The 26,092-nt window shown below is 41.7% G+C and overlaps 1 protein-coding gene across 3 annotated transcripts; it reads right to left on the bottom strand.

The window, feature by feature from the left end:
• Positions 1–340: 340 nt before the first annotated feature.
• INPP1 (inositol polyphosphate-1-phosphatase) lies at positions 341–25,959 on the bottom strand. 3 transcript variants are annotated; one of them, XM_034654866.1, is made up of 6 exons: positions 25,397–25,959; positions 9,934–10,201; positions 7,550–7,610; positions 5,009–5,209; positions 2,901–3,075; positions 341–1,111 (listed from the first exon to the last, which is right to left on the bottom strand). In XM_034654866.1, the coding sequence occupies exons 2-6, from the start codon at positions 10,135–10,137 to the stop codon at positions 544–546; spliced, it is 1,209 nt and encodes a 402-aa protein (XP_034510757.1). In that variant the 5' UTR covers positions 10,138–10,201; positions 25,397–25,959; the 3' UTR covers positions 341–543. The 3 variants fall into 3 exon arrangements, with proteins under 3 accessions (XP_034510757.1, XP_034510756.1, XP_034510758.1); XM_034654865.1 differs by having other exon boundaries at positions 25,401–25,959; XM_034654867.1 differs by having other exon boundaries at positions 25,513–25,959.
• Positions 25,960–26,092: the final 133 nt, after the last annotated feature.

Here is a 26,092-nt window from a genome sequence, read left to right as displayed (position 1 = left end):
GAGAGAGAGAGAGAGTAGGAGGGGACACGCAGTGCTCCAGGCTTTAATTCTTTAACAAAACATAAGAATACTGTTGAAAGTACATGAACTTGGCTAAATTATGCATCAAATTCATAGTTCTAAGTGTTCTGCCAAAGGCTAAAGCTGCAGATTTTCCCTTCAGGACGGGAAACAAAACCCAAGCACAGCGTTTTTTTGTGCTTTCCCTAATATTTCAGTGACATTTTACTTAAGACTTAGATGCTCAGAGGAGTGTTACTAACTGAGCAGGAATTTTTCCTCTTCGATATTTCATTGAAGTGTTTCAAGCAACAGTAAGAGCGCAATACCACTATGAAGAATTTCACACATTTAACTGCTGCACAAATACCATTCATTTATTGAAATTAACATTCTTACAAACACATAATGGAAAAATGCTCCTCAGGAGAGGAAGGAGAATGCTGACCCTCGGTAGGACAAAGCTCTCCCCAGAAGATAAGAGATGTGGGAAACTGTTTCACAGTTGGGTTTTAAGGCCCCGAGGTCGGGGTCAGGGTGGGTCTATGTGCGTGGACCCACAGGGGCGAGGCTTGGGATGAGCAGGCTCAGGAATGTCTCCAGCTGCTTCCTTGATCTGTATGCAATCAGTCCTCCCTTGTTGGCCCACCGGTCCACACCCGTGGCACCTTCGTTTTCCACGTGGTACACCAGCTGTGGCAAGTCAAGCCCCGTTTCGGAATTTCTTTGCAGGCATTGTCTTAAATCTACCATTCCCCCTCCCATGGCCCTGAGTATGGCGTGAGCAGCGCAAGAGTCCCACTTGAACGTGGTGTCCTCTGAAAAGATGTAGATGTCAGCAAGGCCTTGGACGACACAAAGGCTCTTGTAACCAGCCCCAGCTGCTGGGAATATGCGCTCGCCACACACATGTGACAAAGCGGCTTTGATAGCGTCCTTCTCACTTGTACTAATGACGGCTGAAAACCGGTGGGAGCATTCGGCCTCGGCGCTGCGGTCTTCAGGCACCCGGCTCCGTGTGTCACTGCTCTTTCTTTTAGAGTCGGGAAGCTGAAGTGAATGGATGTTGGTCCCCAAGTAAGAAAGGCCCCAGTAGCACTGTCCTTTCCACCTGCGGAAGAGAGCTTTTCAGTTTGGCGAGGTAGGCTATCACATTTGTTTTTATTACTCATGTTGTTTTCCAGCTTAAGGATGTGAAAATAGATAAGGCAGTGAGTCTCGATACCCTGCAGCCTAGAAAGAGAGAGCAAGCAGCTCACTCATTCGTAAAAGTAACTCAGGCTTGCAGCTGCCATGTTGCTGTGGATTAGGAATGCTGTGGTTTTGTTTTGTTTTTAATTTTATTTATGTGTTTGAGAGAGAGAGAGTGTGAGAGCAAGAGAGAGCAGGGGGGAGGGGCAGAGACGGAGGGAGAAGCAGACTCCCCACTGAGGGGGGAGGGCTCGAAGGGGAGGGGGTTCTATCCCAGGGGCTGGAGATCAAGACCTTAGCTGAAGGCAGTTGCTTCATCAACCAATGCTTAGTCAATGGAGCCACCCAGGCGCCCCTGCTGTGGGTTTTAGATGTGATCTAGGACAATGGGAAAGTATCTCTGGGATTTCTGGCCTCCAGGAACACAGCAGAATTTCATTTGCCACTTTTCATGTTTAAAGTTAAATAGGGAAAAAATGAACAGATAAACCAACTCTCTTTTCAACCTGCAAATCTTTTACCATCCTTACCAGTTTTTCTTCATTTGGTGACCCCTTTTCATTCTCTTATTCACTAGCTCCACTTTGGCTTTCACACCAAGAAAGATGGACTCATTATCTGTGGTCACAACTCCACCAATAGCACTTACTTCGCCGTGGTTAACTTATTCTATCACGTTGGGTCATTACGCTATTTACAGAGGGGGGAACTGAACTGCAGAATATAACTGAGTGTGTTAGTCAGTGCTGGGATCTCATGTAAGTCCAGGAAGCCTCACCCCACAACTGGCAGCACTAATTACTTTGCCAATCATTTCTAGGCCACGATTATGTCTGCATCCAGTCCTAGTTCTTTTTAATTCCTTAATAACCCTTTAAAGATAACAGAGACACATTTTCAGTTTGAAAGAAGGCAGGGTAGAGAAACAAAATGTCAAAATTGCAGAGGCGTACTTTATGTCTATTAAAGAACAAATCTTAGTTGCGTAAAAGCAACTCAAAATTCAATAAAAATGTGTAGTCATATACACATGGAAAGATAGGGCCTGTTTCAAAACTGAAACCACGGGAGAAAAGCTGCTTGCTTCCACTTGGACTCTACCATGTGCTGGAATCAACCCAAGTACAGGCCATGGAGCAGAGGCAACGGCCAGCCTGGCCACCACCATGCTCCCTGCCAGAGTCTGTGCAAGGGGGAGAAGGGGAGAGGCAGTATTTATAGGGAGAGTACCCCATAGTCAATGTCTAATCCTGGCCGTACCTACTCATCTTTTCATTGGATAATTTTTGTATTTGTTTTGAATTTCTTCTAAAATTGCATAAATGTTTGACTTGGCTGTATAATGATAGCATCGACCTTGTTTCAAATGTAGTGGAAGACAGTGTTACCACTGTTCTATCAATCTGGTTTTGAATGGATTGTGGAAAACAGGGAACAGGATTGTTATATTCCAAATGCAAAACTATGATTTCTCCAAGATAGACTTTCTTTAAAAGTTTCTGTCAGCATGCACCCAGCCCCTACTAAAATTATATTTAACCTGAGACTGAAAAGAGAAAGAGTTTTAAGTCAAACCTGGAGGCTTTAGTAGGAATACCTCAGTGTATCAGGTCATGGTAATGTCATGTCAAGTGGTCATCTAGACAATAAGCAAAACTGAGGTGGCGAACTCCCCAAACCACAGCCTACCAGAGATGTTCATCTTTTACCTGAGGGTGTTTAGGTCTTGTGATACAAAAGGTTGGTTGATGACTCCCATCAGGGGCACCCCTGTGTGTAGGTCATAGACACCAATTAAAATGGTGACACACTGAAGTCCACTGGGGAAGATTCCTTGGTTGGATTTAATGTCAGCAGAACCTTTTATATACTGATAAGTGGAATCTGAAAAAGATGAAGCAAATTTGTTTGGATTCAGAAAATGATTATTTAAAAGATAATGACAGATACATCTATAAACTCTGCCCTGTATCATTTCTGTCCTCTACTAATTTGGTAACTGCTATGGTGTGAATGTGTACTCCCCAAATTCTAACCCCCCAAAGGGGATGGTATTAGTAAGTGAGGACTTTGAGGGTGGAGCCCTCATTAATGTGATTAGTGCCTCATAAAAGAGGCTCTAGAGACATCCTTAGTCCCTTGTGCTATGCAGGGACACGGCGAGAAGCTGCTAGCTACAAAACAGAAAGAGGGCCCTCATCTTACCATGTCAGCGCCTTGATCTTGGACTTCCCAGCCTTCAGAACTTTGAGAAAAAGTTTTTGTTGTTTCTAAGCTACCTAGTCCACGGTATTTCTTTATAGCAGCCTGAACAGACTAAGAGAGTAATCAATCAAGTTTTACCTTTGGGTGTCACTTGTATTGAATTGTTATTTGACCCCTCGTACTTCATTTTTAACACTTGTGTTACATTTTCCCCAACTCTAAGGGAACTTTTGAGGGGGAGAGGACGCGTCTCTACCTCCTGTGGCATCTAGCATGGCACCTTGCATAGGATAAGCACTCATAAATCACATGTCAAAAGCATTTAAAAGCTAATGACTCAGGATAACTGGTGGGATTCTAATCAAAGGGCAAGTATCATATGGATGGATGGGAAAATCTCCTTCCAGAAAGCTCTTGGGGGTGGAATTTCCTTTTTTTTTTTTCCTTTTTTTTTTTTTGGTACCTCAAAGTAGAAGAAGGAAAGAGACCATGACGGTGGCACAAAAGGAAGAAACTGATGGTGCTCCTATGAAAAAAAGCTGAGGAACCAGGTTTCTCTTTAAGAGACATGCACGCCAGCAGCTGACTGCCAACATCTGGTGAGTTAACACCCAGTTAAGGGTGTGGGGGGCAGAAAGAGCCACATAGCTGGCTAACAGAATCAACTCAGGATAGAACCAAGACCTAGGAGATCCCTGTCCCTCAGAAACCTCAACTAATGCTAATTGACCATGAAGTGATAAAAGATTGTGGGAAAGAGTCTTAGTCTGCATATGTAATCCATTGAATGAATGTTCTAGAATTCCCTGATGATTGAAGGCATTAGGTAATGTTATACTAGTATGCTTGCAAGATGGGAGGATGGGGGCATCTGCCTGGGAATGGTCCCCATCGAGTTGGGTGGAATATGCCAGCAAGTGGAAATGAAAGAAAGGAGGGATGCTGCAAATCAACAGCCAGGGCACAGTATTCACAGCATCATTGAAACAGACCTACACTTTTAACACGGAGCTTAGATTAGGGTTCTACCACAATCAGGATCAAAAAAATATTAGGTAAGATTTACAAAAGGCTCACAAACTGAGTCCCGTTCAGCTGTGTTTTGCTTCATCTACACAGTGGTTTTGACTATTTGCTTGTTTAATTGAATTAGCAGTTAAAAATTGGAAGGTATCACTTAAAAACCTGGATTTTGGTTTCTCTTTAAAAACTTGAAAATCTGGACCGTGCTCCTATCTGCTAGAGCTGAGTGTTCTTCAAATGGCAGGTGCGTTCAGTTAGTTAGAGCCACTATCGCTTCGTTACTCTGTTATCTTTACCCCTGAAGTCTTTCAAAGAGGAGTTAATTCAGCTTTACATATATGCATGTGTGTGTACACTCAGACACGCACATAAATACATAACTGTTCTGGAAATGTTATAAATATGCACGTATCTGTAACAACACATCATCACACATAGACCTCCACTCACCATTATTCATTTTACAACTTTCAAACGTGAAAGACTTCTAGGAGAGTTTAACTACAAGCTCAATTTTTTTTTCCAAACCTTCCCCCACAAAGGGATTACTAACAAGAACAAATAAAAGCAAACACTCTCTACTACTTACCTATGGGATCCACCCAAATTCCCAAAATGTCCTGTGGAATGTTGATCTCTACTGAATCCAGAGTCGGGTCAGTAAAGGTGACGTCCTGATGAACTACCTTGGCTAAGGCTCCAGACGCCAGCTTGTTACCACTAAGGACTTTGCTCAGAAGCTCTACTGTTTCTTCCTCTGTTGGACACAGTCTCAGGGTGATCTTCTCCCCTAGGATAAAGACAGATTAAAAGCCATTACATCCCAAGAGTTTCCTGGGAGGAAAACAACAGAGGTGTGGGGGGAGCAGAAGCTGTGCACTTAGATTAGGTGAGGGCGGAACATTCATACTCGTGGCTCCTAACCTGGCTGACTGCCAGAATCACCCAGGTGGCTTCACAAGGTCACAGTGCCCAGGAGTCACGCATATACCTAATATAAGTGAGGGATGGATTCCAAGTATCAAAGAAATGTCTTCCCAGAAAAATGTCCACGTGGGCACATGCACACAATTCTGTATCGAGTCTGAGGGGGCTTGTGAACCAGTTAGGAATCCCTGAACCGAGTCCTTGATGATATTTATGTTTTTTGCCTCTTAATATACATACGTCAACCTGTTAATGTTTGCCCATGTTATTGAAAAGAAGAGAGGTTTTATCAGCACACAGAAGTGTTTCTACCTCCCTCTGTGATACTGCTTTTAACTAAAAAGTGTTTCTGCTCAGTAAAGGGCGATAAGATGAAGTATAACTAATCTTCACATGTGGCAAACTGTGTGACCTGAAATGACATCCACAGAAATAGCTCTCCTCTGGGAACCCCACTGGAAATGGGGACGTAAGCAAAGCTACTTCTCCCAATGACACCAGGTTACCAAATGCAGGCGCTCCACCATCAATTCAAGCATGCTTCTTAGACCCTTGGTTAACCTGGATTCCAGCTCCCAACAAAAGTGAGGAAAGAGGCTGGCAAAAATAGGCAAACTGAGAGCAACAAAAAGTGAGAGCAGTGGTGAATATAAACTTTTCAAAAGAAGAAGACCTGGCACTTTGGGGGCTTCTGAGGGACACAGACAAGCGCTCCCAGTACCCAGGCCATTTCAAGGGCGAGCAGCGTCTGTGTCATCACCTGGGAGCCTGCTGACAGTCAGAACTCCAGGCCCCCTCCCGCAGCTGAGCTCTAGAGCTCCCCAGGTGATTCATGTGATCATTAAAGTTTGGGAAGCACAGTGTGACTCTATTACAGTGATGACTTTGAATCAGCAAGAAACATTCCGTTGCATTTAGTGAAGTTAAATTCAAATTTAATTGAACTGTTGAAGCTAGGGGAATAATGAGGCTCATCACAGCCACTTAACCAAGCCCCGACACCGGGCTCGGGAAAAGGCGCGGGATCAACGCAAGGAGCTACTCATCGCACACCACCCCGTGCTTCACATTCTCCAGCGAATCCCCATCACGCTTAGAGGAAGATGCAGACTCCTGCAAACTTCGTTCTGCTCCTGCCTGAGCTTACCTCCTCCATCCCACGCTGCACTTCTCTGCCCCCCAGCGTGCTAACCTCATTCTCCCCTTCGGCTCTCAGGAATATGCAGGTGGAATGTCTTTTTGCCCCTATAATTCTAGATAAGTGAAATATTGAAATAACTGTGTTTGAGGTAGCCAAACACAGGATTTCAAGCATAGGATTTCTTATCAGTTATTCACAGGTGTTTTTTATCCTTAAGTTTAAATGAGATTTCTCTGAGCATCATAGAACTAATTGCGTCATAATACATAGCCCATGAAGGAGACAATCTTCCAGCGTTAATACAGAAATTAGATTGTTTTTTTTTCTTTGCAACTGTGCCTCTGGATGTTTAACTACTGGTCACATGATCAATGATAAAGTTCACTATTTTAATCTTCTACCATTAAACAAACAGAACACCCAGACAAACTTAAAATAATTTGTTTTGCTGTAAAGGATCAGAGACTTTGATATTTTCTCTCCACCATGTGGGAAATGTGGAGGTACATCAGTGGATAATCTGGCCCACAGGAAACTAATTAAAGACTTAAAATTTGGTACTAAAAGGACCCTTTTCTTTAATCCCACTCCTTTTACAGAGGTTCTGAGACCAGAAAACTGATGAGATGAACAAATTTTCTTTGCTCAAGAGAGGGGGCCTCTCTGGATTCTCAGGCAAGGTCTGTGGACTCCCCAGGAGGCCCATGAATGGGCTTAAAACTTGGACATAAAATTGTCCATACGACTGCGTATGGACTGAGAGCATCTCAACTGCTGCCTGATTCTCGAAGGGCCACGCACCTTCCTCAAAGATTGCCATATATTAAGTGCTATGGATTTATTTAAAGCTAAAAGAATACATGTGGGCTTGCTAAATAATTCGAAGATACTACATCTCTGTAATGTAAATGGCATGATATTCTGAGGCACTGAATGAAGCTTAATGTTCAAATATGTTATTTACAGGAAAGGCTTCCAAACATTTATTTCATGATGTTGTTGAAAATTAGAATGCCATAAGATAATTAAGTTATAAAAATACATTCAAATTATTATACTCACCCAAATCATTAGTAAATTCATTCGATTCTTCTCCCAAAATCTTTTTCCCCAAGCCTGGAAACTGAATGATTCAGAGTATGACAAAGAAACCAAAAAACAAAATAAAGACAAAACAAAAACAACCCCCCCCAATCCCACATACATGGTCGATTCTGATCATATTTTAATTTTGTGCTTCAAATTAAATAGCACAACTAGATCTGAAATTCAGAAATTTACAATTCCAGAAATGAGTCCAAGTATAAAAAGTGAAGTCAGTTTGGTTCAGTACTTAGTTTTCTAACATTCTCCTGCTCCCCTGCCCCTCCAGGAAGTCCAAATCATGGTAGAAGTCTGCTTTCCTAATGTTCTGTTGAGTTTGCTATACTTTAGGAACTTCATCCTTCCAGCTAATGGCCACAGAACTAGAATATTTGCAAAGGAGATATATTAACTGTTGCTCTTCAACAGCACCCTCGTAGCTTCTGTGAGTTAGTAGCATTGCCCAAGTACCTGAGACGATTACTAATTAAGTTGAGAGGATAACATTAGTTTGCTTTCATTTTCAGGGGTTTTCTGCACCTATTGGAGGTATCATTGGACTTCAGGCAAGGAAGGCAATATAGCAAAAACAGAAGGGAAATATTTTATTGACTGATAATGCAGCAATATAGAATGAAAAAAATGGAGCTAAGTAAGAATCTTCTCTCATCTCTGCGGGACGAGGAAGCTTTCGGATACATTTTGCTTCTGATCCCCTCTGTAGTAAAGAGAATTTTTCTCAAACTATACGCTGAATCATGATATGGGTGATGTTCGCAGGGAACAAGAGCAAGGAAATGCTTCCAATATTTGAACTCAAAAATTTGCAGATGGCCAATAATTTTAAATAGTGCCCATTACCACTTGTTATTTTTCCCTTTTTGGAAGAACAGTGCAAGTCAACAGGGGCTGCAATGAGCCCATTCATCAAGGGCTGCAGCTCCGTCTCCCTAGCCTGCCTAAAGACCGGCTTCTGAGGTTACAGGATGTACGGGTCATGAAACAAAGACATCTTATCTAGCCACAAGGGCATATCATTTCTTTGTTCATAAGTCCTGTCATATACTTCAAGAATGAACAAGTGCTGAACTGCTTTGGGGCAAATATTAACCTATTAATAGATACGTTTCTAATTCAATTGCTCAATGATCCCTTATACCCAAATACCTTGATAAGTAACAAAAATAAATATACTTCATTTATTAGAGCCAGATATTACAGAGCATGAAAAAATATAGTGTGTAGAGATTTCAAGGGGCCATTTATACCCTTTCTGTCCATGGTCAAGAATTCACTTAAATGATTCCATAGATTCCCAATATTTTAAGAATTTCAACAGGAACTATTCCAATATTTTGTAGTGCTTTCTGTCATAAAGTTCTATCCTCCCAAATCTTAAAAAAAATGTGTAATTATTAGATTATCATATAAAGGCAACATAGTATTGCAAAGAGCGTAAACTCTGGAGGGAGTCAGCCTGTGTTCAAAAGCCAGCCCTGCCATTCACTTGCTGTGTAACCTTCGGCAGGTTACTTAACATCTCCGCGCTTCCCTTTTCTCATCCGTTGCATTGAAATAATAGTTCTTACCTCATAAAATCTTAACTGTTAAATTGAATACATTTAAAGCCTTTAGAAGTGCTTGACACAGTAAGGACTCATAAGTATCTGCTGGTGTTATTATTTGTTATTACTACTTATGAATAGTTTCTTTTCCCAGCCAGCTTAAGATACCTAGAATTACAATCATTGTTAGTTAGAAACAATGATCTTCTATTAGAATAAATGGGGATTTTCAGTCTTCAGGACTGTACCAGCCCATAACTGAGGAAACCATTAGATAAAAGATTACATCAAAAGGTGGGACATGATATGTCAAGTTAAAAAAAGAAGTCAATAAAACAGTATGCTCTCATTTCTACTGAGACAAATTCAATGTGCCATGTACACAAATACACATAGAAGGAAAATGTCCCTACAATATTTAGTAAAACATAGCTGTGGTTCTCTCTAGTGGTAGGATTAAGGATTCTTATTTTTGCTTATTTTTCTGGAGAATGTGTATTACTTATTTAAAAGAAACTCCTTAATAAATAAAGCTCCATAACCAAATGTTTCTCCTCAGCTGTCAGAACTGTGATTTTTTTTCTGTATTTGCTTTCCTGTATTTTTAATTTTTCCTGCAATGAACATTTTAGTAATTTTGCAGTCAAAACAAGGGGGGAAAGCCCAAGTTGTTTATTAGAATCCTAGATGCTAGTATTCTGAGGTGCGGAGGGAAAAGGAAAAGGCATGCTTTTCTACTGGAAAAAAAAAACCGCAAGGCAAATATTTTGCAATTGCCTTGGCTGTGACCTTTCTTACCTTGTTCTCCATATTCTGTTTTATAACTTCCTGTACCAGTACATCAGCCAGGGTCTTGAAGTCAACTGCGAACTTCTTGTTCTTTTCGCCGTCTTTCTTTTCTTCGATCAACAGCTGGAAGAGGGCTTCCTGCTGCCTGCATGCCCGGGCAATGTTGGCAGCTTTTTCAGAGACACGGAGCAGCTCCCGGAGGATATCTGACATTTCTGAACCTTGCTTTCCAGTTGCAGCTGCTGGTGGAATTGGCACCCACCCCCTGGGCCGTCAGCTGGAAAAGTACAAGAATGTGAAAGAGAAAGCGGTTCAGGGAATGATGTCAGGGTGCATCTGGGACTATGAAACAACCCATCTGGCGGTCAATCTGGTCAGCAGGGCTGAACAGCCCATGTGTGTCAGTCACATCGTCCATGGGGAAGACCAGAGAGCACCTAAAATTTGAAACTTATTTTTTAAATGCTTCAAAAGATATGTTTAGTCTCAAAAATCCATTATGCAAAGAATTGAATTCTCAGTGAAAGAAAGTCTTTGGGAATCTACCTCAGAAATCCCTAGACTGACAGGCAGATAGATACAAGCACAATGTTAAAAGGAAAGCCCAAGTCTTGGAATAACCTTAGAATGATCACACCGGCTTCGTGGCACTTGAAGTGGTGCTTTCTTTCACCATACCGGGGAAGAAGAGCAAAGTGGAAGAGGATTTATCCTATCAGTTTGGGGCCAGCTTTTAAAGTACTAAGCACCACACCAGAAAGTACCGTTGGTCCTGGAAGACTCTGAGGCCACTCTTGGGCTGGCAGCCAACCTATCTTCCAGCCACTATTTTTTTTAATGAAAAAAAAAAAAAGTCTCACTATCTGCCTTGCTGCAAATGTTTAAAGAATAAAGTAAAACGCGCAGCTTGTTGGGACTTTAAAGTTCTGGCTTCTAAGAGGTATGCTGTCATACCTTGAGCTATTGGGTAATTAGGAGAGAGACGTTTCTCATTTTTCAGTAGTAGCTACATTTGTCTGAAAGCTTCAAAAGGCTTAACGTGCGATGTCATCATTAGAATTACCGTGGGGGCTGTCAGCCTTGTTTTACAGTCAAGGAAACCGAAGCCTAGAGAGATTGGGTAACTTCTTCAGGGTTACACAAGCCTAAACGGCAGGGCTCTGAGTCAGTCTTACACACAAGCCCACGTTTTCTAGTCTCATAATCAACACCCTCCGTCTTAAAAAAAAAAAAAATGCCCTTAATGGGCTCTTGGAGGCTGAGGATTGATAACAACGATGCCAGTGGCAACGGAGTTAATTGTGAATGGTCATAGCTGCTTTGTCTTCAGTTTGCCCCCAAAATGCTATTAAGATTATGGGTCAACCACCATAAAAAAAATATATCCAACCTCAACAGCAAGAAAAGGAAAGTGAATAAAAACAAGACATCCTCCTTTACTATTAGGTGGATAAGGCTGTCGTAAGTTAGCATTCATTCCTGCAGGTACGTCGAAGCAGGTGCTGATACTCTGCTCTAAGTCATGCAAACAAGTGGGCCTCTAGAAGGTGTCTGTGAAAGATGTATCAAGATCCCTAGACATGTCACTACTTTTAACCAGTAATTCCATTTTGCCTTAATTCGTGTCAAAAAAAAAAAGTCAGAGTTGGGTTAAGATATTTCTGCAAAAGAAGGATTAATATTATTTACAGTAACAAAAAGAAATAATGTCACCTGTAGGCTGTAAATTAGAAGTTACAAACATAAAAGTAATATGCATAAAATGTATACACACATGGATACATACAGATCTTGGAATACACACGCCCCAAAAGTATAAATTCAATAACTTAATTTTGGTTTCTCAGTAAATGTTCTAAGTGATTATAAGTGAAGAGAAAATAATCTGGTGAACCAATAGTATCCAAATAGCTTATCTGAAAAGCAGCATGAAGATTTTAAGGGCTCTAACTTGAAAGCTTTCTAGATAAACAATATCAGTATTGTCTATTTTCCTCAACTTTACTAAAACCAAAAAAAAATTTTTTTTAAAGAAATACTATACCATTGCACTGTTGCATAACCAAGAAACTTTCCCCATGATGCTCTCGGAACCCTCAGGTGAGCTACTCACAGAGGCTACAAACTCCAGGAAGCAGCACTCCCCCTTCACTCACACAGAAAGCTCATCAGCTTAGCACTGCTAAGTTTCTGCATAGCTGCTCCAGGGATCTCGAGTTTCTCCCTTGTGAACTTTACCTCTATTTCCTCAATAATGACCATCATCCCACAACTCGGGCACAGCAACTTGACCAGTAGGAAGGAAGCATCACCTACAAACTTCAGTCCTGCAGTTAACAGGTGTACAGATTTTAGGAATTCATCATAACACACTAATCAGGTTTTTCAGTTCCAAAGTTATCCTAGAGTCCAACCTTTTTTCTTTTTAAGATTTTATTTATTTATTTGACAGAGAGACAGCCAGAGAGAGAGGGAACACAAGCAAGGGGAGTGGGAGAGGAAGAAGCAGGCTCATAGCGGAGGAGCCTGATGTGGGGCTCCATCCCATAACGCCGGGATCACGCCCTGAGCCGAAGGCAGACGCTTAACCGCTGTGCCACCCAGGAGCCCCCTAGAGTCCAACCTTAATCACTCTTTATTCTGACCCTGGGAAACACTATGATATTTTGTCAAGCTCCAGGTTGAACGACCAGTTTCAACTTGGGACTAAACTTTCTCCAGCCATCCTAGAGAGCCCAGCACTCTTTGCCTTTCTTCAGGGTCCTGGCTCCCTAAAAATCTCTCTCACAGCTATCATTATCTACATGCAAAACTTTCTGATTAATTCGTACAACTAACCTGCTACTTTCTCACCAAATGAACCATTGCCTCCAGAGGGACCGAACCACCATTCTCCCTGCTTCTCCGTAAGCTGATTTCATAGATCTCTCCCCACCTGTCCTCACCTCAGTTCATTAAGGCCATAACCCTGAGGCGGGTGCTGGGCAATTCATCCTCACCAGGAATGACTCAACTAACATAACTCCAATAGTCTGTGGAGAAACTGAGGTCTGCATTCCATGCTAAATTTCTTCAGGTTTATCCATAACTCTTACCAACACATGCAGAAAGTATTTTTCAGATGATTTTTTTAAAAGATTTTATTTATTTTAAAAAGAGAAAGAGAGAGAGTGTGCCTGGGAGTGGAGAGGGAGAGAGAGAATCTCAAGCTGACTCCATGCTGAGTGCAGAGCCCAACGTAGGGCTTGATCTCATAACCCTGAGATCATGACCTGAGCCAAAAATCAAGAGTCAGATACTTAACCGACTGAGCCACCCAGGGGCCCCACTTTCAGATGATTTTTAAAAGCAAGTTTACATGCTCATTTTTGACCTCAGATAGTTTTATTTAAACATTTCAAATACTTTAAATGAAATGTATTATGGAGTCGTGATTAGTAAGTTATGATATTTACCATAATTTAATAGCTTTGAATATAGAAGAAATTCTTCTCGATTAATATTTCTTCATAGTGGATCTGAGAACCACCTGTATCAGAATTAACCAAGGTGCCCACTAAAGAGACAGATTCCTGGACTCTACCCCAACTTGGTGAATCAGAGTCTCTGGGGATATTTTTGTCAGGAATCTGTATTTTTGTCAGCCTCCTAGATGATGATAAACACTGAGATTTAATAGCTACTGTTCTTCAGGCCCACTCGTTCTTCTTGAACGCCACGCTGGCGAGTCCACGGGGGCTGCACCTGCTGGCAGAGAGCTCAGTGGAACCATGTAGCCGCAATGGCTCTGCTATCCGTTATCCCTGTGCAGAGAGAGGCCCTAGTGAAAATAGTAGCTAACGAGTTCAGTGCTTACTGTATGCCAGGGATCCTTCTAAGCCCTTTATATATATTATTCATGTAGTTTACACACAACCTGATGAGGAAAGTACTATCATCTCTATTTTACAGGTGAAGAAACCAAGATGTGATGTTTAAGTAATTTGCCCCAAATCACACAGCTAGGAAGTGGCCGGGACAAGATTCAGGAGACTGGCAGATGTCCTCACTGTTAGCCAGCACTCTAGCCAAGAGAATTCTTCCATAAATTCTTAGCTGTTAACTCAGGGGAGGAGTAATTATTGGGTAAATAATCATACGCATATTATTATAAGGTACATTATATAGCAAAAATACAGAAACACACCTAGCTGATAGCAGTCACTAGTTTGACTATTAAAATGACTATCTGACACTTGACTTCCTTTCTAAAAAAATATTTTTTCCCGCTAACTCTCAATGTAAATCATCTTTGCGAGATAATAAAATCCCATCCATCATATTCTACTGATGTCTCTCTTAGCTGGCTGCCTTGGCATCAGTGGGAAGGGCTTAGCGCAGGCCAAATATCTAACCCCTCCAGTGTTAGTGTGCGAGGGCTGCCGTAACAAAATACCACAGACCGGGGGCTTAAACAACAGAAATTCATTTCTCACAGTTCTGAAGTTCCAAGAGCAAAGTGTCAGCGGGTTTGGTTTCTCCGGAAGCCTCTCTCTCTGTGACGTGCAGATGGCCACCTCCTTGCTATGTCCTCATATAGCCTTTCCTCTGTGCATGAGAATCTCTGGTGTCTCTCCCTCTTTTTTAAAAAAATTAATTATTTTTAAATTATTTTTAAAGATTTTTATTTATTTGACAGAGAGAGAGAGTGAGCACAAGCAGGGGGAGTGGGAGAGAGAAAAGCAGGCGCCCCACCCAGCAGAGAGCCCGACTTGGGGCTCGATCCCAGGACCCTGGGATCATGACCTGAACCGAAGGTGGATACTTAACTGACTGAGCCACCCAGGCGCCCCTCTCTCCCTCTTTCTATAGAAAGGCCAGTCAGATTGGATCAGGGCTCACCTGTATGACCTCATTGACCTTAATCACCTCTTTGAAGGCCCTGTCTCAAATACAGTCACATTATGAGGTACTAGGGATTAGGGCTTCAACATATGAATTTGGGGGACTACACCTTATCCCCTAACAACTCTCCTGAAAGAAAGACCTTGATAATCTTAGCAAAATCTATTCCTTTGTTTTTTGTTTTCTGGCCAAACAGTAAAAAAGGAGTAGGGTTCTCCTCCCCATTTATATGGTGAATAAATTTAATTCTGTGAGTCAATCTTTCCTACTAGAAGCCATTCGCTTTAATAGCCAAATCATTAATGATGTAGTGAACACTGAATAACCTCTCATAAGCCTTTGTGACAACCTATTTCAAGGCATATTTGATCAGAACAGGTTTATTTTTATTGTAAAGATTTTATTTATTTTTCAGAGAGAGAGAGAGAGAGCAAGCAGTGGGAGTGGCAGGTAGAGGGAGAAGCAGGTTCCCCACTGAGCAGGGAGCCCAATGTGGGACTCGATCCCAGAACCCTGGGATCATGACCTGAGCTGAAGGCCGATGCTTAACCCACTGAGCTACCCATGCGTCCCTGATTGGAACAGGTTTAAAAAAGTTACATTCCTCACCATCAGACCAAATGTATGTTTATGTAAGTATATCACAATGTCAGACAGAAATAGTCTCTTTAGCTTTTGTGGGATTTTTCATCTCCAGTTGGAGAAATTTTGAATAAATTGAAGTGGGGAGTAAATGCTCTTAAGACTTTTCATGGAAGCCCAAATCTCTCTATACAGATTAAACTCAATTTTAATTCTTAACCATTCTGTCTTTCATTGAAACACCAGTGTTTTAAAAATCACATTTGAGGGGCACCTGGGTGGTTCAGTCAGTTACATGTCTGCCTTCAGCTCAGGTCATGATCTCAGGGTCCTGGGATCGTGCCCCACATTAGGCTTCTTGCTTAGTGGAGAGTCTGTTTCTCCCTCTCCCTCTCTGCCCAGCTCGTGCTCTCTCTCAATAAATAAAATCTAAAAAAAAAAAATCACATTTGAATAATACACATATTTTTCAGATGTGATAAATAGTATAGTGGGAAAGACGCAGGCTTTTGGAGACAAACCTGGGCTCAAAGCCTTGCTTGGCCATTAACTAGCTGTGTGGCATCAGGTAATTTACTTTACCCGATCTGAGCCTCTCTCCTCATCTGTAATATGAATATAATACTCAAGTTGCCAGAACATTGTGAAGATCAAATGAGATATTTCTGGAAAAGTACCCAGCCCAGAGCTTTGCATATAGTGGATAACAAATGACAGCTATGGCTTTTAAACACAACTTCACAGAAACCACAGTCACGTGTTCTTACTTGAGAAAATAAGAGGCTGCCAACTTTATATGGGTCACCGAAATCTTTTCTGAAAATTTACTAGTCCATTAAATCCCAAAGGCTGGGAACTACTTGTGATTCTCTGAATGGCCCAGAACAAGGTTCCTTTTTGCAGGCCAGATCTGATTACTTCAGTTTCTGGGCGTCTGGCTGGAAACTTGGCTCCTAGAGGCTGCACGACTACTCTGGCATCATGGTGGACCATCTATGGGTGGCTTGGCAGGATCATAATGCTGTCAGGGGGACGTTTTGTCAGGATATTTTCTGGGGATTCGAGGGCCAAGCGTGTCCATTCTTGTGTGAAGAGCCTGGCTGTACCAGAAGCTGGCCATGCCCTTTCGCTGTTCACAGTGACAGAAGTGTGACCACATGGATAAGGGCCCTCAACAAAACAGAACTGCTCTCTCATGAATAAGCAAGTAGGTCAAAGCATTTCCGTTGACATTTGCTTCTTCCTGCAGATAATCCACGACTTGTACACAGCCTACATTTTTGCCCAGTAGACAGTGACTCCACCCCACCCCCACCATTCATATCCTTAATTCAGTTTTTCACTCGTCCTCTGACGCTGGACAGTTTGAAGCGAGTGTGTGGTGGCCCTGACTGAGAGTCATTGCCATTGGGGGAGAAGGCCAGACTTCCAGGAGATACCCGGGTGTTTACAAGAAGGTGTTTGTGGCGGCCTCTGTCAAGGAGTCTCCCTAGGTGGGCACATGCCGAGGGGCTGGCCGAGGCTCCACTCGGCACACACTGCTGTTGTAGGGGAAACAGACTTTGCTCCCCCTCCATTTCCTGCTCCCTACTCAGCGCTGCTTTAGGTAGTAGCGTCACGAGCGGTGGCCGCCCTGGCAGATGGGCTAGGGAACAGAAGTGGGCCCACACAAAGGATGTCAGAGGTCTCCGCTGGCTCAGCTAGAGCCACCAGCGAGGGCTAACGTGCAACATGCTAAAAATAGCCTCTCCTGATACCACTGTGGATCTTTCATCTGCCCAGCTGTTACCGCTGCCAGAGGGGAACTGTACCATAAGCATTACTAGGTATTTAAATACTACCTTTTAGCTCGCTGGAAACTAACTTCCCTTTCCAGGGGATAAGCCGTGCTCAACCTTCAGGTATGCGACTGTCACACATCTCTCAGAATCCATTTTGTAGTACAGTATGGGACCACCTGTACTCTTTCGGTGTTATTTTACTTCAATCTGTGTGATATTGCTGTCAGCACTTCATAGGTTCTAATTTAGTGTTTAGTAACTGGTTTCCCACTATCTGTCCATTTACTCCTTTGCTCTGGGCAGATTCTTAACTTGGAAATGCTGCTCCCTCTGGTTGATGATGCCCGTCCACCTGCCTTCTATGCCTGACGTTTAACTTACCTTCTCATAATCAGTTCATGGGCAAGAAACGTGAACAGATAACTTCATAAAAGAGGATATTCAAGTGGCCAAGAAACATATGGAAAAATATTCTACCTCATCAGTTATCAGGACAATGCAACTTCAAATCACAACAGGATACCACTGCATATCCAATGGAATAGCTCAAATGTAAAGACTAAAAATCCCAAGTTTTGGTGAGGATGTGGAGCAATGAGACTCCTACACTGGGGTATGGATGAAATTGGTAAAGCCAATGTTGGAAGTTATTTGGAAGTTGTTGAATAGAAGCATAACCATTTTCCTCGTAGACATATACCCAACAGAAGTTCATGCATGTACGTCTTAAAAGACATGCACAAGAATATTTATGAGTAGCATAATTTGGAATGACATAACACTAGAAATAATGCAAACACCAATAAGAAGCTGGACTAACCTGTGGCCAGTTCACATAAGATAACATCTTCACATCAGCCGTGAGAATGAACGAGTTACTGCTATAGGCAGCAATGTAGACACGCCTCACAGAAACAAACAGCTGAGGGAAAGAAGTCAGCCACAAAATACGTACACTGTGCAACTGAATTTATTTGAAGTTTGAAAATAGGCAAAACTAACTTATGGTGTTAGAGGTCACAATGGTGGTTCCCCTTGGAAAAGCAGGAGGAGTTATTGACGGAGGATATGAAGGGGGCTTTTAGGCATTGCTAATTCTGGATCTGAGTGATGGCTGCATGAGTAGGTTGACTTTGTGTAAATTCATCGAGCTGTGCCCTTAGAACCTGCATATTTTTCTGTGTTTCTAATTCAGTAAGAAGTATTTTTTTTAAGATTTTATTTATTTATTTGACAGAGACAGAGATAGCCAGCAAGAGAGGGAACACAGGCAGGGGGAGTAGGAGAGGAAGAAGCAGGCTCCCAGCGGAGGAGCCTGATGTGGGGCTCGATCCCAGAATGCAGGGATCACGCCCTGAGCCGAAGGCAGACGCTTAACGACTGCGCCACCCAGGCGCCCCCAATAAGAAGTATTTTTAAAAGTATGTGTGTGTGGAGAGAGAAAGAGAACAGTCCATTCAACAGTTGGCTCCTCCAGGAACCATTCCTGACTTTCCTTCATCTGGGGCACCTGGGCCATGGGAGCAGAGAGGCAGGCCAAATCTCTATCCCATCTCACCAGCAGTTGTACCTTGGTTTGCTTATCTATGCTCTGTCTGACAGGAGACTTAAAGGTGCGTGTGGGTTTCCTATAACTCTTAGCATATACTTGAGAGGTGTTCAACAAATGTCAGCCGATGAACTTCCTCTTAGCTTTGTAAACACAGAATTCATCCTTGCAATATTGTTTATTTTACTTGGACTTTATCAGCATTACCCAGGTGCTGTTAGGTATGTGGGCCCATATTTATTTATATGAAAGTCTACATGTATTCTGTACTCCTTTACAAAAATGAACCAAAGCTGAATCTGGATGACTAGCAACTGAGCCACATTTTGTGCCAAATCAGAATCTGAGGTTATGCTTTGTCATCTAGAGGTGACCTATCTTGACAAGATTAATTTAGTTGATTAAAAGACCAAAATAGTAAGTTTAATTTGGTTTCGTTAGAAAAGACATTAAATATGGGGTATGTAAATCCATCTATTTAACCTTCACATTTCTCCCTCCCTCCTTCCTAACCTTCAGATTGCATTGACATACATGCTACTTCTAAGCTGATCAATCTGCTTCACTGAAGCTCTAACAAGTCTGCTGGCAGACCACAGTAACCCATGTTTTTGCTCACTGATGCTGCTTAAAGCATAGACCACAAAACTGTCCTGTCTCCAATGTTCTGGTAGCTTATAAATGGGATCTCGTGCTAAAGCAGTGTTTTCCAAATCAGTAAGATCAAGAACTACTTGGGACACTTGTTGAGAATGCAGATATTTAGACTTTCCCCCTGGATATACTGATTCAGGAGATCTAGATTGAGGACAGGGAACATCGCTCTGCTGATTTTTATCTGACAATTTCAGGAAACGTGAGGTGCACCAGTCAGCTCTGTGTCTCATTGGTTACTCAGAAGCAGAACAGGGAATTTTATAGCTACTGCAACCAAGAATGATGGGCCTGGTCAGCTAAAGGGTCAACTTACATTGCCTTCTTTGTAACAAAAATTAAATGCTGGCAAGAAAAAAAATGCAAGTTGACCTACCTAATTAGTATTCCACATTAGCATGACACTTGCATAAAGTATCCATTCAAAGATTTCCCAGAATTCATTTGAAAACTATGAAAAAGTATTCCATTCAGAAATACCTTTAACTTTGATAATGACCCTTTTTTAGCCTCTTCTCCAGAGTTAGGAACATTTTCACTAAACAGAAACTCCATTCATTTAGATAGCTTTCTTTTTGCTGCGTTTCAGCTATATGTTTAAACTTTTATATATGTGGTCAAGGAGGTGATTGGAACAACCATGGTGTCACAAATATAGGCAAAATCCCACAGAATATGAAAAATAGAAGCAGATTCAGTGTAACTATCTTAACTGTAGGAAAGAATACATATTTTTAAGAATACAAATGTAATGTATAATTCAAGGCAGAAAGAAAAGACAAAGGATGTATGACTTGTAGAAAGAATCTTTTCCAGTAGGATATAATTTTTAGTTGTGATAATTGTTAATCAGAATCTAGTCTTACTACTCTTCAGATCTGTTTCAATGTTTCCTTTCAAAGGTAACATTTTTCAATCATTTTATCCTTTTTTCTGAACACCTGCAACACTTACTTTTGGCACCAACTCATTTAACACTTGCTTTTTATTGTCTGCCTGGGACTCCTAGTAGGATAGGAAGCTTTTGTTTAGGCCATAAGAGAGCTGTTTCTTGGGCTCTGCTTTTCTTTGAATCAACTAGGTGTTCCAAGTCCCTCAACAGGGATTTGTGTTCCTTATTTTTGTAAACATAAAAAAGGAAAGGAAAGGAGGGACACAGAGCTTGAAGGAGATGATTTCTATGGTCTGTTCTAGTTCAAAACTTACCTGTTTTTTATACTTATTTTCCAAATAAAAGTTGGGGACTATTATCCAGCCTTAAAAAGGAATGAAATTCTGGTACATTCTATAACGTGGATGAACCTTGGGAACATTATGCTAAGTGAAATAAGCCAGACTCAAAAAACAAATATTGTATGATTCCACTTATGTGAGGTACCCAGAGTAGTCAAATTTGTAGAGACAGAAAGTAGAATGGTGGTTAATGAGGCTGGAGGAAGAGGAGAGTGGGGAGTTATTGTTTAATGGGTCCAGAGCATCAGTTTGAGATGAGGAAAAAGCTCTGGAGATGGATGGTGGTGATGGTTGCATAGCAAAGGGAGTACTTAATGCCGGTGAATTATACACTTGAAAATGGCTAAGATAGTAAATTTTATGTTATATATATTTTACTACAATTTTTAAAGAGTAACAAATAAAATTATAGTTTGAAAAAGGCACATTTTATTTTATTTTTAATTTATTTATTTGAGAGAGAGTGTGTGTGCGCGTGCAAGAGACAGCAGAGACAGCATGAGCTGGGGTGGGGGGAAGGGCAGAGGGAGAGGAAGAAGCAGACTGCCCACTGAGCAGGGAGCCTGACACTGGGCTCGAACTCAGGACCCTGGGATCACGACAGTTGCTAAAGGCAAATGCTTAACCGACTGAGCCACCCAGGCACCCCAAAAATGCACTTTTTAAGAGCTGTTGATATTTATCATCTACCTAATGAGGGCATAATAAATATTTGTTGATTATATGGAAAAAATGAGGTTGGGGGAGGGGCATGAAAAATTAGTTTGAAAGAAGGGCACTAGGCTATTGTTTTGAAGTTGATTTTTTACAGGAATCACACTGGTTTTTAATACTTGGATTATGTGTTCATGTGCAGTAGTTTGGGTGTGGGCGGAGTGGCTAATGAACATTATGAGGGCCAAAGCCCCTCATCCAAGCCAGCCTGGCCATCATTATTCTCTAACAGACTATAAATTCCTTAAGAGCAGGATACACATTTTTTCCCATCTCCTCGTGACACACAGTGGGAGTTGTGTTAGTTAATTGATTGGTTTTCATTCCATTGGAGATAAACATGTTTAAAAGGGTTATCTTCCACCCAACTTCATCCATAAGGGATTATGCATTATGCAAATTTTCAGATTATAACTGGTAAAAATGTGATTCAAAGGAGTTCTTTACAGATTTTTTGGAAGATGGCTATTATTTTTTTACTGTAGTGATAAAATAACATGACCAAAATACATTCTCTGAATATTATAGCAGGAAAGCAAAGGTTGTAAATCACGTTATGTATCATTTTTTGCAGACTGGGATTAGCAGGATACCTCCTGTCATTCTACTTCCACTTTGTAGAGGCAAAAGTTGATTTTTAACAGATATTTACTAGTGCTGAATAAATCAATACCCAATATTGAATGTAACATTTGCCTTTAAAGAAACACAAACTAATAAAAGAACATAGTCCTTTTACCTGAAAAGTTCAAAATAGAAAAAAGACATAAATGTTTCGTTAGAGCCAATATGTAAATCTACTAAATTCTCTTGCATTCGTGCTAGTCCTGCACCAAGGATAACTGTCTAAGCTGGGTAATATTTATCTTCTCGATCTGATTCTTCATTTCTATCACCCCCTTTCTTTGCTATTAATGATGCATACCATCAGCCATATTTTTAAAAATATTTTATTTACTCCTTTGAGAGAGAGAGAGCACCGTGCAAATGCAGGGGGAGAGGGAGAGGGAGAAGCAGGCTCCCCACTGAGCTGGGAGCCAGCCATGGGACTCCATCCCAGGGCCTGGAGATCATGACCTGAGCCCAAGGCAGATGCTCAACCTCTGAGCCACCCAGGTGCCCCAACCATCAGCCATATTTTTAAAACAGACCTGTTATTCCCAGATCAAACTGGGATTATATGTGATTATATGTGATTCTTACAAACTCCCAGAAAAAAACTGAGAAGTGTTCTAGAATTTGGAAGATCAGATCCTATTTAAATAGCAACTGATAATGAAAAATTATGACATCACTGTAACTAAATTAGGTTCTCCTTAAGCAATATTAAAAGACCAGTTTCCTTTGGTCATTTGAATTTAACTCTTTTGCTATTAATTATAACTCTCATTAGCATTGTGGGAAACCTACATCATTGCTCTGTAAAGAAAAGGACAAGTATCTATTGATAAAGTTAGCAAATATTTACATTAATTTAAACTTGGATAATTAAGTTGGGAGATTTTAAATATTTAGTTGATTAAAAGTAAAAACAAGCCAGCAAACAATCCTCTCCACCCCTCAAAAGAAAAGAAAAGAAGACAAGAGAAATAAAAGGAATGGGGAGAGAAGAAAAGGAAAGAAAACTCTGACCCTTTCCATTGTGGTCATTCATCTTAACAAATTCTTTTATAGATGTTTAATACTTTATTTTGCTAATTTGTTTTTATATATAATTGACCATATTTTATGCCCAAGTAAAGCTTTTTTTTTTTTGCATGGGGTTAAGTCATTTTAATAAAAGCTATAAATAAGTTATTAAAATTTGCTTGCTTGTCTTCTCTAGATAAGGGCACAAAAGGGGTAGAAAATTGTTATATGAAAGAGAAACAATCAAGCACTTTTTTTGCTGTAGTTTACTAGTCACAGGAATCTGTATTAAAAGCCCATTAATAAAAGGTTCCTATAACATTAGAGGACTTGAACTAACATTGCATACCATATAAAAGAGACTAAACATGCAAAAATGTTTGCTAGGTTCAGTAACCAGGCGGCTTAACTACAAAAGGATATAAAAGTTTCAGATTTCCTAAATGGGTGATATCATCATATTAGTAAAACCATAGCTTCCATTTAAGAACATTTTATGTACAGGAATGAGAAGAGGTTATGTCAGCTATTCATTTCAGCAGCAGTATTTCCCACCTGTGTTTCCCAACCTTGCCTTTTTTTTTAATTGTATCATTTTGACCTATTTGAAGTATCATCTCCTAACCATAGAGATTTTGATTCAGGAAGTCCCAAGCTGCAACCTGGGAATCTTTTTAAACCACTTTTGTTACTCCCTTCCCCATGTATCCACCACCAGACATAATTTTTAAATTAGGCAAATTTGGGAAACACTACGCTAACCATAAGAGATGGGAAGAAAAATGTTTCAACTCTGCTTTTGTTTCTAAACTCTAAGCCAAACAAAAACATCCACGTACAGAGTTTTATTAGCTTCATTACAAGATTCAAAATATGTTAGCGAGGACATTTATGAAGGACACACATCCAGAAAAAGTTCTCATATATACCATCCTCACCTTTAATAAATGAAGAAAACACTTATTTTTGTTAATCACTTTATATAGCATCATTATTTTTTACACAACTTATCTACAAGATGAAGTAGAATAAGACATTTCCTAATTATTATCAGAGACAGAAATAAAAGAAAAATACATATATAATGAATAACTTTATAACTTTCATTTCACAGTAGTTGTATGTCCAATAAGACACAGTTTCTTTCTTTCTTTTTTTTTTAAGGACTACAACAAGCATAGTTATAATTTAAATTTGTAATGAGATATTTCACATCAAATGGCAAGTCCGGGCTACAGTCTCCAAGCACGTGGTGGTTTAGTCCAAAAGCATGAAAAGAAATGGTAGCTTATTCTATGCAAAAAGTGTAACTTTATGCATTCTATGTAATCCTTTTTATGACCAAGAACTAACTGCAAGATTAGTCTAAAAAGCCATGAAAGCTTAAAAATAAAGTAGCTTCCAAATAATTCAGACAGATATGTGTTGAAAAATGAACTCTTCCATTGCCTTTATTTTTTTCTATATATTCCCTATTTTTAAAGTTAAAAAATGAGGTCACTTAGCTAATTCATCAGTCAATAGTAGTTCAGTGGATCATTTTCATCATTAGACTATTATAGGGCCGAGCAGGGCTGATCCTTATCAACTTGTTTGGTGTCAAAGTTAGGAATCACAGGAAAAGGGCCAAAAAATGTTTTATTCAACATGTGGGATCCACTTAAGTGGTCTGTCCACATAGCCTTAACCCACTGTTCTTTGAAGTGAATTCCATTCACACGGTGAGCTAACTCCTACTTATTCAACGTCTTAAAATTAGCTTTAGAACTGGAAATCTTCAAAATATACACCTTGTTTATATGTAGTCTTCATGGAAGGACTAAATAGGGATTTTTTTTTCATGTTCTTTGTGTCCAACAGTGTACATGACTCAGCCAAACCCCCGTTAAATTTTTCCCACCTACTATTGCGGCCACACCAACTATGAATGCATATCTCACAAAACCGCCTTTCAAAATGCAGAGAATTAAAAGCAAGGAAGTAAAGACTTTTCTAAATATAGTCCCATCATGTTTATTTTACACTCATCTAGTAGGTCACTAGCGGCAGCCAGCAGCTATGGACACACTTAGAAGCATCCCCCAAAGCAAAACCCAGGGGCGCTTGACAGCTACGCCATCTACCTGTTGAACCTGGGCCACTGCTCTCGACAACTGTCAAGTTCTTCGACCTAGAAATGCTAATGATGATCGATTTAAAAAACAAAACAAAAAACAAAACAAAACAGTTGTTCGCTAACCTTCCTTCCCACCCTCTATTTCTTTCCGCTCGTTTCCGCCGGGCCGAGGGAGCCGCGGGAGCCGCGGGATTCGCGAGCTCCTCCGCGGGGCTGGCTGCGGCCCCTTTGCGGGGCGGGCCGGGTCGGGTGGCAGCCCGGCTGCCGCGGGCAGAGGTCGTCACAGGCCGGGCGGAGAAGCCCGGAGCCTCCCGGCCCCCATCTACTCACCTACCTTCCGCAGGCGCGATGGGGCGCGTGCCGGTCGCCCAGCCCGGGGACCCAGATCCGAGGAGTAGGGAAGCAGTGGCGGGACGCGAGGGGCACGTAAGAAGGAAACGTATTACCTAAGCCGGGGATGCGGAGCGAAGAGGCTGCAGCCTTTCCCTCCAGAAACGGAAGAGGCGGGGGAGGAGGAGGAGGAAAATGCGGCGGCGGCGGAGGTGGCCGGCGCGGAGGCTAGCCGAGGGGCTGCAGGCGTCCGGCCGCGGGCTCGGCGCGACCGCGAGGGGCCGGGGAGCACGGCAGAGGTCGCCGCAGGGGAGGGCGAAGCCGCGTCGCGCTCGCCGCAGGGCTGGGCCCCGGCTCGCAGACCTCAGCATCCGCCGGGCCGCCGCCCCCTCGGCTCCCCAGGGACCGCGGCGTGGAAACGCGGCGACGCCTCGAGGCTCCCCGGGCGGGCGAGGGCATCCCACGCCCGCCGGGGCCAGGCGTCTGCGACGTCACAAGCGCGGCGTGATGATTCAGGGTGGGGGTGCTAGGAAGAAGAGGGCTCCCGGGTCACCTCATCCACTGTTTCTGTTCTTTCCTGGTAGCCGCCCACAAACTGGCTTGTAAAATCTTGCTCCTCCATTTTCCCGTCCACTTCTTTGGAGATGAAGGGTTTGGCAGACGTGTTGGCAGCTGGGAAGATAAGACTTCCTGCCC

Source organism: Ailuropoda melanoleuca, chromosome 2 (assembly GCF_002007445.2).
Source record: "Ailuropoda melanoleuca isolate Jingjing chromosome 2, ASM200744v2, whole genome shotgun sequence".
NCBI lineage: Eukaryota > Metazoa > Chordata > Mammalia > Carnivora > Ursidae > Ailuropoda > Ailuropoda melanoleuca.
The sequence above is the reverse complement of the archived record's forward strand: the minus strand, read 5'-3'. Positions and strand labels throughout refer to the sequence as shown.

What these genes read in the sequence shown, in the direction of transcription:
- INPP1 (XM_034654866.1), bottom strand. Translation starts at nt 10,137, where the DNA reads ATGTCAGATATCCTCCGGGAGCTGCTCCGTGTCTCTGAAAAAGCTGCC. An exon ending in AACAGAATATGGAGAACAAG is followed by an intron (nt 7,611 to 9,933) that starts GTAAGAAAGGTC and finishes TGAATCATTCAG; the next exon opens with TTTCCAGGCTTGGGGAAAAA. An exon ending in AATTTGGGTGGATCCCATAG is followed by an intron (nt 3,076 to 5,008) that starts GTAAGTAGTAGA and finishes CATCTTTTTCAG; the next exon opens with ATTCCACTTATCAGTATATA.